This window comes from Blennius ocellaris (genome assembly GCF_963422515.1).
Source record: "Blennius ocellaris genome assembly, chromosome: 16".
Lineage (NCBI taxonomy): Eukaryota > Metazoa > Chordata > Actinopteri > Blenniiformes > Blenniidae > Blennius > Blennius ocellaris.
In genome coordinates, this window is record NC_137665.1 from 7511283 (window position 1) to 7522573 (window position 11291).

The 11291-nt window shown below is 44.5% G+C and overlaps 2 protein-coding genes across 2 annotated transcripts; both read left to right on the forward strand.

Annotated features, from left to right (window-relative positions):
- On the forward strand, window positions 1–2728 carry cbx8a (chromobox homolog 8a (Pc class homolog, Drosophila)). The gene is made up of 5 exons (XM_080510981.1): window positions 1–257; window positions 389–432; window positions 829–894; window positions 1275–1341; window positions 1747–2728. The coding sequence occupies exons 1-5, from the start codon at window positions 189–191 to the stop codon at window positions 2560–2562; spliced, it is 1062 nt and encodes a 353-aa protein (XP_080367107.1). The 5' UTR covers window positions 1–188; the 3' UTR covers window positions 2563–2728.
- Window positions 2729–5236: 2508 nt separating this feature from the next.
- Window positions 5237–8866, forward strand: LOC308141704 (meteorin-like protein; the record flags this gene model as incomplete). The annotated part of the gene is made up of 4 exons (XM_080511913.1): window positions 5237–5298; window positions 5869–6269; window positions 7917–7976; window positions 8472–8866. 4 exons carry the CDS (start codon window positions 5237–5239, stop codon window positions 8864–8866), a joined length of 918 nt encoding a protein of 305 aa, XP_080368039.1.
- Window positions 8867–11291: the final 2425 nt, after the last annotated feature.

The window sequence follows — 11291 nt, forward strand, 5'->3', positions numbered from 1 at the left end:
ACAACCGAGCCAATGTGCTCCGCTACGATCCGTCCTGCAGACCGCGGTGCCTGGCAACAGAAAAAGACGTGATGACGTCCACCCCAGATTGCGTATTATGGGATGTGCGGAATTAAACAACCCGAAGAAGACGAGGGAAGCCAAAAATATTAAAAAGAGACAGAAATAAACGAGGTGCATGGTGAACCATGGAGCTCTCGGCTGTCGGTGAAAGCGTCTTCGCAGCCGAGTCCATCATTAAACGGAGAATCAGACGGGTATTCGCTGCTTTTCCTCCCCGCAGTGTCTCTACACCTTATTGCGCAAACATGTGATTTGTTTTGCAGAGGGCCGGCAGACGCTCCTCCGATCACCTCAATCTATCTTGCTTGTGTTTTTTTTTTTGCAGGGTCGCTGGGAATATCTCGTAAAATGGAAGGGCTGGTCTCAGAAGTGAGTACATTAAAGCGAGGCTGTGAAAGACAGCGCTCCATCCTGGCGGCTCGCACAACTGCACCACTTCGCACACTGTCGATACTCTGCTTATGGACGGTTCTTTCCTCTTTAATTTCCTGAGCTCCGTGCCGTGGCGCAGTCTGCTAAGAGTCTAGCGGGTTGTATGTGCGCCGCATCGCAAGCAATCAGTCCAGCTCGGTGTGTATTTACTTTGCACCATAGCTGTGGCTTTCAGTCATGCGTCACTGTCCGCTACGTAGCCTGGAATTGCGGCGCACGCGGCAAAAGATTGCCCTGATAAAAGTATTAAAATCCACGCGCGCGCGCGCGGTGACAACAGATTTGCTCGATGAGTGGCACCAAAAGCCCTCTGCTGTGCTTGTTGTGACACAGGTACAGCACCTGGGAGCCGGAGGAAAACATTCTGGACGCACGCCTCTTCGCCGCCTTCGAGGAGAGGTGAGGGTTTTGACAGCGCAGCACGTAGGCCGCTGAGCACACAGGAGATGGCACAAACTCTCCAGCAGCGTTTTCTCAGAACAAAACAAGTTAGTTTTCAACATGTAATCTTAGTCTTCTGAAAAGAAGTGAAGCGCGACGGTTTTTTTTTTTTTTTAACCATTTAAGATCATCATACCGCTTAGTTTGAGTATAAAGTGTGATTCACTTGCTCTTTTTTTTTTTTTTTTTAGCATAACGCACAATTTCCTTTCACAAACTCGACAGAAAAACACTCACATTTCGCCACCCTTGCAAATTAATATTTACGAAAAAACTTTGGAGTTAAAGCTACTCCAGTTAAAATAATTGGTTAATGCATCGTGACGTTTCTTTACCAGGGAGCGTGAAAGAGAGATGTTCGGCCCCAAAAAGAGGGGACCCAAACCTGAGACATTTCTCCTGAAGGTGGGTCAATCTGTCCATTCCATACTTTCCATTACATCTCCTCAGCTTTATGAAACTGTCAAGAATCGTAGGGATGATATCTCTTTTCAGCAATTGAACATTGTGTGCCGTTTTGTTGTTGTTTGTTGTAGTACATAAAATACTTGTGAAACGGTAGATGCAATCCTTAACCCATGTGTACAATGTTCTTTAAGACATGGTGCTTATACGTTCATAACAAAAAATTAATAAATTGTTATGTATCGTTATGTAGTCTTTTAAAGGAAAACATTTCTTTAAAAAAGAAAACTCCTGCACGAGGCCTTAAACGCCTACTTTAACTGACGAGATGTCCAGCTTATTCTCTTAAATCTTGACTTAAAAAACAAACACTTGAGTTCGTTTTTTTTCCCCCAATGCCCCCAGGCCAAAGCTAAAGCCAAAGAACGGACTTATGACTTTAGAAGAGAGTCACCCAGAGGGATCCAGGTTTCCTATCCCATCCCGGAGCCGGTTGTCACCCCGAGGGCCCGGGAGGGTTTACGTACAGTGGTTCCCACAATCTTCCCTCCGAGCGCGGTGAACAGAGGGGAAAGTGTCGCCGTCCGACCACCAGAACCGGAGAGGAGGCCCAGGCCGCCTCCGCCAGCTGATCTCATGGTCCATGGTCCCATTCTTTACCCCAAAAAGAGAGGACGCAAACCGAAGATGCAGCTGCATTATGACGACGACAAGGGGAACAGCTCGGCTGAACCGGACGCCAAACGGAGCCGGTTACTGGAGGAGCAGGAGTCTCACGGCCTGTCCAAGATGTCCCGCCCTGTGCATTACCACCACGGAGAGCCGTCAGACCACAGCCTCCTCCAGCTCACCAGGAGGTTTCAGGAGGAGACCACGATAACGCCCAAATCCAGACACATGGGGGGCTTCACCTGCGCGTTCAGACCAGACGTGCGTAAAGGTGCGCAGGGCGGACACAGGACTTACAGTTTGAGCAGGATGTCCATTCCTCATTCTGCACCGCACAGCAGCCACCAGGTGAAAATGTACCGTCCGCCTCGGGAGCAACCATCAGCTTCCTTTCAGTCCGTCCACGAAGCGTCCGCACAGCGAGTCTCGTCCTGGAGGCCGAGTCTCACCAACACGGATACTGTGACCGTGACAGACGTCACCTCGAACTTTCTGACCGTCACCATCAGAGAGAGTAGCACGGACAGAGGCTTTTTCAGAGAGAAAAGATGAGTACTCCGTGTAGTTAAGACGAAGAAAATATAGATACCTGCTCAGATAATTGTTTAACAAACTACTTACTAACACGTCTACTATAATGCTATATTTTTTTGTATGTAACTTTCAAACGTGTACGTTGAAATATTTAATACGCTCATATGAAAATTAAAAAATTAAAATGTTTGTCAGTTACAAAAAGTGTTTCTGCTCTTATTGCATTTCATGTCATTGCTCCCCAAGTTCCTACAGTTTGGACTTTCTTTCTTGAACAGAAATCTTTCAGTTATAACCAAACAAATGCAACCACGTCAAAACATAAGCTGGAAAGACCAGATCAAAAAGTGGATCCACTGTGGTAAATATGAAGAGATAAATAAGAAAATAATTCGAGCATAACAGATGTGTATGTTTGCTTTAATTGTTTTAGTTATTGGAGCCTGAGACGTTTAACATTATGTGGTAATCGTGTTTATTTTTAGAGAGCGAGATGAAATAAGTCACAAAAAGACATTTTACATCGGGACGCTTTCCTTGAAGTAACTCTTCCAATTCATATTTACATCTTTCCAGCTAAATTGAATACAAAACTAATTACAAACAATGAATCAAACATCTTTGCAGATCACCGGTAATTGTATTCTTTGATTAATGTGCAAGTATTTCATGTCAGCATGCAGAAGTCAGATTAAAACCATTAACTGTTCTTTGTGGAAGTTTTCTTGTGCATAAACAATTTCGACACAATTTAGGGGAACTTATGAGATAAAGTATATGTTTTAATCATGTTTATTTACCGGTTCATCCGCTTGACTCTCAATAAAAAGCTTCAACGTTTCCGTGACCTCTCCGGTTCACGTTACACGATAAAGGCCAAAACACGAGTGAAATAAATACCTTTCCGTTTCATTTTTACTGTGGCTTTATTTCAGAGAAGATTCTACAAGATGACAAAAAAGTTTCGTGTGAATGAAAGCCGAATGCTCCGCGTTCATAGACTCAATTGTAAAATAAAGGGGCGCGTCGAAGTTGCCTCCCATATGTCTTTATCACGACTGTACCTCGAAAGGTCACTTCGGCTGAGATGCGCTTTGATTTGCAGATCTTCAAACGCTTTAAGCCACTGTAACAGGATTATGTTACTGCATGCAGTCTTCAGGCTCATGGGCGCGGGCAGGGAGCCTGCAGGTGCTGAAACTTTGACCCCGCGTCCTGCGGGTGGAGCGGGCAAGGTAAATGCGCATACCGGTTGGTTTAAAGAGCACACCTTTCTCACATTATTAGGCCTACTGCGTGTAAAAGTTACGTAGTGGATATACCGAGACATTGTGGAGGCCGCTTCAGTCAGGCGCAGTTTCCCTGAAGTTGGCCTTGTTTTGGATCTCATTGACGCGTATGAACGTCCTGCAAAATAAGAGCAGTAGTTTTCAACTCTCTGACAATCGTTTTAGGTAAAGCTGAAGTTGTATGCAGCCCAATGTGAAAGTGATTTGAACCACATGTTTTAGAAGAAGACTGAAATCACCAAGCACAAAAAAGGGGAATAATTAAATCTGACTTAGAATTGCATGATCCATTTCTTTCGATCCCAAAATTGCGTAAAATCCATTACGCTGCGCAATAGTACATGCGTTCATCTCAAGTAACAGTGTTCAACTTCGTCCCTGTCTTTATAATCTCGTGACACAAACATTTACAATGTCTGAGACAACATCTGGATAATTTCTCCTGATTCAAACAAACAAACTATTCTCAGCCCCAGCCTTCTGATCTGCCCTCGGGCCTGGAGCTACAGAATAACCTTGAGAAAGAAAACATCCACTGGCCCTGAAAATGCTTTGCACTATTCAGAGTTTCCCTCCACAAGATGTCGCCACCAGTTAAACCCCCTCTGAGAGGGAGCTCGAGTACTTCTGCACAAAGAGTTTGTGGGTTAAAACTAAGCGGGCCCGCTCATCCCGAGCGGATTAATCATTGACGAAAGATTGCAGCGCATTCACCTTTGTGTTCGTGCGCAGTCATGGAGGTCGTTGAGTTGCAGCATGCTCCGGCTGCTGGTGAAGTTGTGCCATGACAGTCTGACTGCAGCAGACCAGATGTGAGGATCCCCGCGCTGCGTTAACCTACCGCTAGAGGGGCCTCTCACACACAGAAACACCGACTGTATTTATTTCCCTCCCTTTTTGATTAGCCTAAATCAGAGATGAATCCGGAGTAAAGACAGAAAGCGATTTGACATTGCAGCAGTGCAATTCTACCTGTATCGAGCTTCGGAATTTAAATGCGTCAAAAGATTGAGATCAGGCCAGTGAGAGTAAAATAACGCACCGCTGACAGTCTGCAGGAGTGAATCAATTACTGCTCTCTGATGTTAACAGATGGCTGCAGGCTTCCAGGCAGACTGTCTGTGTAGAGAGCAAAGACAAAGGGTGCAGAGGCCAGCAGCAGCCCCACACAACTGGATCAGGCCTAATTAGAGCCGCAGACAGAGAAAGTGTGTTGGTTGAGTGTGTTTTTATGTGGAGAGAGAGAGAGAGAGAGGGGGGGGGGGGGGGGGAGCGAGAGAGAGAGAGAGAGCAGGGGGTGCAGCGGCACTTTGCTCACTCGTTCCCAAACTCCCCAGTCATGCGCTGCCATCCACTCCCTTGGGGATATTTATCTTTGTTTGGATGAAATGTTGGCAACCGTGATGATTTGTATGTATTTCGTGGCTCTCAACTCTGCGGTTGATCTGTGCAACTGGACAGGAAGGTAAGTCGTTCTAATATCAGCAGGGACATAATGAGAAAACCGTTTTTATCAAGATGTACAACGAAAGTGGAGAGCTGCTCCTCTCTTGGTGCAAGTGAACAAGATGTAACAACAAATAAACAGTGCAATATAAGAAGAATAGTGCACTAGTTGCACAGTAAATGGTTTGCGTTTTTTGCGCAGATAATATATGAATCAATAAATGTGTGCGTTTAGGGTGGCCATTCAATTTAAGCCCTTCTGAGAACACATCTAATTCTTTGAGGATGAGTGAAAATATTAGAAAAAGGCAAGTTGTTTTATTGTAACAATATTTGCAAATTTGTATCGCTTAAAATAACAGTTCAAACTAATTTATCAACCTATAAATGACCAATAAAGACACATGACTCATCAGATGACTTTAATAATGTTTCTTTAATTTCTTATTTCTTAAGCATCTTTATATAGGAGGTGAACACTAATTTCATCTATTTAATTAGAGTGTATCATTTAATTAGAGTGTATCACATTTTTATTTGCTTTTTGGCTCATAACGAGTTAAATCCCCCAATGTCACTGTTGATCCAGCGGTTTTGCAGCTGGGATGGACTCCAGGCTCGTTCTCCAGGTGCGCCTGCGCTGCACGGAGGGCTCAGTGCGCTGGGTCTACCCGGGTCACGCGCTCAGAGTGGTCCTCGAGCCAAACCTGTCCTCGGCCCGGCGCACGACGACCGTCTGCATCAAGCCGTCCCCGTCGCTCGGCGGGGCCAACGCCTTCATCGAGCGCGCCGGGGAGCTGGAGCTTCTCGAGACCAACGGCGATCAGCATGTGCTCTGCTTCTGGGCGGACGGGCCGCACAGGCCCGCAATCTACCTCCAGGCCAGCTCGCAGATGGAGGGACCCTGGAGCAGGCGCATGGTCGGCTTCAGATATGAGTTGCTGGGTAACAGGAGCACCGCGTCTCACGTGGGCCAAGCTGGGCTGCAGGGTGAGTCGACCAGAAAGACACGGCTGGTCCCACTGCACCAAAAACCCTCAATCCAAACAATCCAAGTGCTTAATAAATAGCTTAATAAATAGCAGTATAATTTAAACAGTAATCTACTCAGGCCAATGAACTTTGACTTATGGCATGGAAACAGAGTGCTATTATGGAAATTGCACATCAAAGATTTACTGTGTAGAAAAAGAAACTATTACAAACGTTTGTACTCATTTTAAAACGCCTTTCTCGGTGAAGAAGTATGTGATAGATTTTTGGTTTTGCATGGATTCATGAATGTTTTGTGTAACTGTATTGCTACTAAAATCAAATGATCTCATTCTCTTAAAGGAGAATGTTTCTTTGAAGGCAACATCTGAATTATAAAACTGCATTACAACAATACCCCCATTTAAAAGTTAAGAGAAATGTAGTTTAGTCGTTAGTTTCCGTTTTAATGATCTTTGCATGTTTTGCTGCAAATTTAATAACACATGAAATGAATATGACAAGAGGACAAGTTGGATAAGACAGACAAAGTCACCCACAAGCTCCTAATAATTATACTGAAGTACAGCAGTTATATAGATGGATATGTTAACCTCCCTTGGGTCATCATGATGATTTCCAGGTTGTTATAAAATCATTCCTCTCTATTTCCCGATCTTCAGTGTTGTATTTTACAACAAATTCATACGTTTTAGAATTTCGTTGTCATTTAATCAACATAATAATGACGAAAGGGAGCACTATTATACTCAGAGCTTCAAGTTTGCATGCAGTTTTAAAACTTGGTCTTGCATTATTGGGAAACATTTGCAGGCATTTTAAACGTGCTGAGTCATAGATGTGAGAGAAGAGACTCTTGGGGAAAAAAAAAAAAGCCTCAGTGGTTATTTAATTACAGACTTCTGCCCTGTTGGCTGGTTCATGCAGCTGCTGGTCAGTCTTGTGTTTTGTCTGGTTGTCTGGTTTCCATCAGGGGACAAAGCTTAGAGGACGGAGCAGACCACAGGGTGGCTGGAGGGCACTGGGCCAAGGGGCCTGAATTGAAACGGCAAATACTTCTGCAAATTCCGCAAATGCCTCGTCATTGTGGACGTCTGTTTATTAGCATTTATCCATGTGTGCGGCCGCTCCCAGCACGGTGATGTCACTCTGTGTCCATAATAGACAAGCTGCTGGTATATCTTTTTTTTGTGTGTGTGTGTGTATTGCCGGTCTGGCAGGGTGTTTGGTTCCTACGGTCGCCTGCATCGGCACGGGGTCATTCAATTAGGTAGATACAATGGGAGTCAAACGCGAGGTCAAGATGAGTGGCGCTTTTTGATCTGGAGGCGATGCAGTGGGCAGAGCTCTTGGAAAAGCCCAAATAGAGAAGCAGCATTCCTTCATCTAATCCATGGTTCCTCCAGTCTGTGATGTGATGAGGGAGGGGGATGAAGTTGGTGTGTGGCTCAGACGTTAGGTAAGGGGGGGGGGGGCAATTACTGATAGACACTTGCACAGTTCACAGAGATTGGACGTTAATAACGAAATTGAACGAATCCCATAAACGATACAGAAAAGCAAAAACAGGATCATTTGACATGTGTTTTTATGTGTAACATTCATCGAGGTGTAATTCAGTGCAGATTTTCTTTCAACCCACAGCTTCATGCCGGCCCTGCAATGACACAGAACTTCTTATGGCCATCTGCAACAGTGATTTTGGTGGGTACACATAATCAGAGTCCACAGCTGTTAATGTTTTGTCTGACATTTTGTCAAAGTTTTCACTGCCACTGCAGCACTGCTTTATCTCACACTTTCTACATACAGTAAGGCTTTGTATGTTGCAATGCCACCAAGTGACATGGGTAATCTATGTTATGTACTCAGTAAATCTCAGAGGAAAAAAAAAAGTTAACTATACTGGTTATGGTTTGGTGTAAAAAAAAAAAAAAAAAAAAAAAAAAGCAGAGGAGTGCAGAGAAGCTTAACAGACGTTGGGAACTGAAACAAAACTGCTTTGGTTGGCAGGAGCAGTATTTCAGCAATTCGTCTCGATTTACCTGTCCTTGTCTCACCGACTGCCTTTTTTTCCCCCCAGGGAAAGCAGTTTAGTTGGAATGGTAGAAATATTTGAGAAAGTGAAAACTTGTTCGATTTCGAGCGTTTTCAAATCATTTCTGTATTAAAGGTGATCCCTCCTTGTTTTCCTTTCAGTGGTTCGTGGTCACATTAAAAATGTCTCCCACAACCTTCAACATAAAACATCGTTGGTGGAGGTCTCTGGGGGGAGAGTCTACTGGCAGCGCAGCCGGGTCTTCAGGCAACAGCTGGACGGATCAACGCCGACTTGGCACGGACACATCCACACACTCCTGCAGTGCCACGTGAAGCCCGGGGACGGAGAGTTCCTCTTCACGGGATCCGAGCACTTCGGGGAAGCTTGGTTAGGGTGTGCCCCGCGCTACAGAGACTTCCTGTCTGTCTACCTCGCCGCCAGGAAGGCACGCAGGAATTCATGCGACTTCCCCGTAGAGCAAAGACATGCTCTGATTAGGCAGCAGTCGGTCCATGGGCGTCATCGCCGCGCTGGCACCGTGGGATCCCTGTAACGCTGTCATGTGCCAGTGAGGTGGCATCCAGCATCACCAGCGGGGGCACCGTTATTGGAATAGTGGTGAAAGACATGTTCGGAGGGGCAGGACGGGCGCAAACAGCAGGGCCTCCTGCGCTGAGGCTTGGAGAGAGCCGGCCTTTGTCTCTCCACCACCACTGCCCTGAGTCGGAGGAGAATCAGGAGGGGTCGAGTCGGCGCTCGCTCTTTGTGCCTCTCCCTGCATCAACTGTTGTTCACTTCGCTGGCTCTGTGTGACAACTGAACTGTGAGCCATGGAGGGAGGGCAGACCATCTATTATTATGCCCGTCTGCATGTGGATAAGCTTGTAAAAGTTCGTGTGCAAATTCAAATGACCTGTTTCGTTTATTTATATATTGTGAAACTTCAAACAAAGCAATTTATGCCTTTCATTCACTGTTAATAGTGATTATAATGAAAATAGATTAATAAAGTGTACAAATAAATAAAAAGTTGTCTATATAGAAAATAATAGTGCAATAGGTGATTTTTTTTTAATTCAACTTTTGTGTTATGCTTGTCAGAGACTATGGATGAAATAAATAAAACAGACCTTTTTGCCACACCTGAGCACTTTCATCAGCTAAACTCAACATTTTACACTGTTTAACTCTTTCAAACAAGCAAGATAAAGTTCTCTGTTCATCTGTTTCCTTGTTTGTTTTTTTTGTCTTTACCTGTTTCAATAAAATACACAAACCATGTAACCATAAATATTATGGACACTTTTGATTACATTTTAAATTTGATTATGTTTAATGAAGTCTCCTTAACTCATCAATAATATATATTAAAAAAAGTCCTCCAGACATATAGAGTCCGTTCTGAACTCTGAAGTCTCTTTTAAACAGGCCACTTAAGAGAAGTTACTCCTTATTTTCTCATTATAGCAGAGTAGTCTTTTCTCTGCAGGGACAAAAGCATTTCGTGTTGAATCAATCAACAAATGGATTCAATTCCTTTTTCCTTCCTTGTCACATCTTTCTCCAAGTCATCAGATTGTTATGATGATAGGATAACCCTTCCATTAAAAGAAATATAGAATCTTCTTATATAGCTACAACTACCACACTGATTCAGGTTTCTTGTGAGTTATAAGTCGTCCCCCCCAGCCACAACACAGTCCAAGAAGAGAAATGGACAGATGTGAGGCCCCGAAAGCCCGGGGATCCTCCCTCTCAGCCCCTCCCAGGAGAAGAGAACAATTAATTGACTTTTAAAGCAACTGCTTTCTGAGCCTATTCCACACTTCTACTTGACTGAGCAGAGCTCACAAATTGGTGTGTTGAACTTTTTATGAGGACTAAATAGCTGCCAATGAAAGTGTAAATGACTGTGTGGTGAAAGGGGCCTGCACAAAGACCCTGCGGTGACAAGGCCCCTGGCAGACATAATGACCATTGTCACGGGTGTCGTCATCGAAAAAAAACAAAAAAAAACCCCGATCAGGGCTCATGAATTCAAGAAGCCAGGGGACGACTGAGTCGTGTCTTTCAATCTCACTTGTGCACATTTCCTGTTATGGACTATTTTTATTCTTATTTCTCTGTAACAGCTTGTAATTCTGTTTCAGTACAGAATAATGTGTCAGCAGAACATGTTCACATTCAGTCTAAAAGAAAAAGTGTACAAATAAAAAAATATTCTCTGAATATTAGACAGCTTTGAATGTTGCAGGAAAAAAAAATCCTGGTTTGATTGATGATTACCCAAAAATCAAGCCTTCAACAAGTGGTTTTCATTCTGCAAAAGCCCAGTTTGAAGTCTCCTCCCTCAGTATTGTTCCAGGAGGCCCCCATGTCAGATCTCCAAGCAAAATATAGTCTCTCTGCCGGCTTTTGAGATCACACAATTCTCATCTCTGGGAATTCCAGCAGGCTCTCATGGGGATCGAACCCAGGAGGGCTCGGCCCGGAGCTGCTGCCTGATGCGCCGGCAGGAGTCCACCCAGACTGGGGGGTAATTGGTTTATCCCACCGCCTGGTCCGCTTTCCCATGTGGGCCACTGCTGTGGAGAGGCCCAGGGGTACAATATAGAAACAGCGTGATACCCTCCAGTGCCGAGCAGGCATTCAACTGACTCCGCAATAGAGACCCAGAGCAGGACAGCAGCAGCACAATACTGGAGAAGCCATGTCTCTTGGCTCTGAAAGGGTTGCCGTTTGGTGTCCTTTTAAAAGTGGGCACCGTTTGTGGTTGAAAATGTAAAGTAATTGAATTTTGACTAAAGCTTTTGTTAATGTTTTTCATAAATTATCCCGCGCTATTGAAAAGTTGAGTGAGTTTCAGGGCTTTTCCAAAGGCCCGCACGTAGCCATCATCACCGCTGCACCTGGCAGAGCTTTAGATTTTCAAAATGTCCTCGTGGTCTTAAATCAAACTCAGCATCAAGGCAATGCTG

Coding starts and splice junctions, on each gene's coding strand:
- cbx8a (XM_080510981.1), top strand. CDS start 189: ATGGAGCTCTCGGCTGTCGGTGAAAGCGTCTTCGCAGCCGAGTCCATC. Junction 258..388: donor TTAAACGGAGAATCAGACGG/GTATTCGCTGCT, acceptor TTTTTTTTGCAG/GGTCGCTGGGAATATCTCGT. Junction 433..828: donor TGGAAGGGCTGGTCTCAGAA/GTGAGTACATTA, acceptor GTTGTGACACAG/GTACAGCACCTGGGAGCCGG.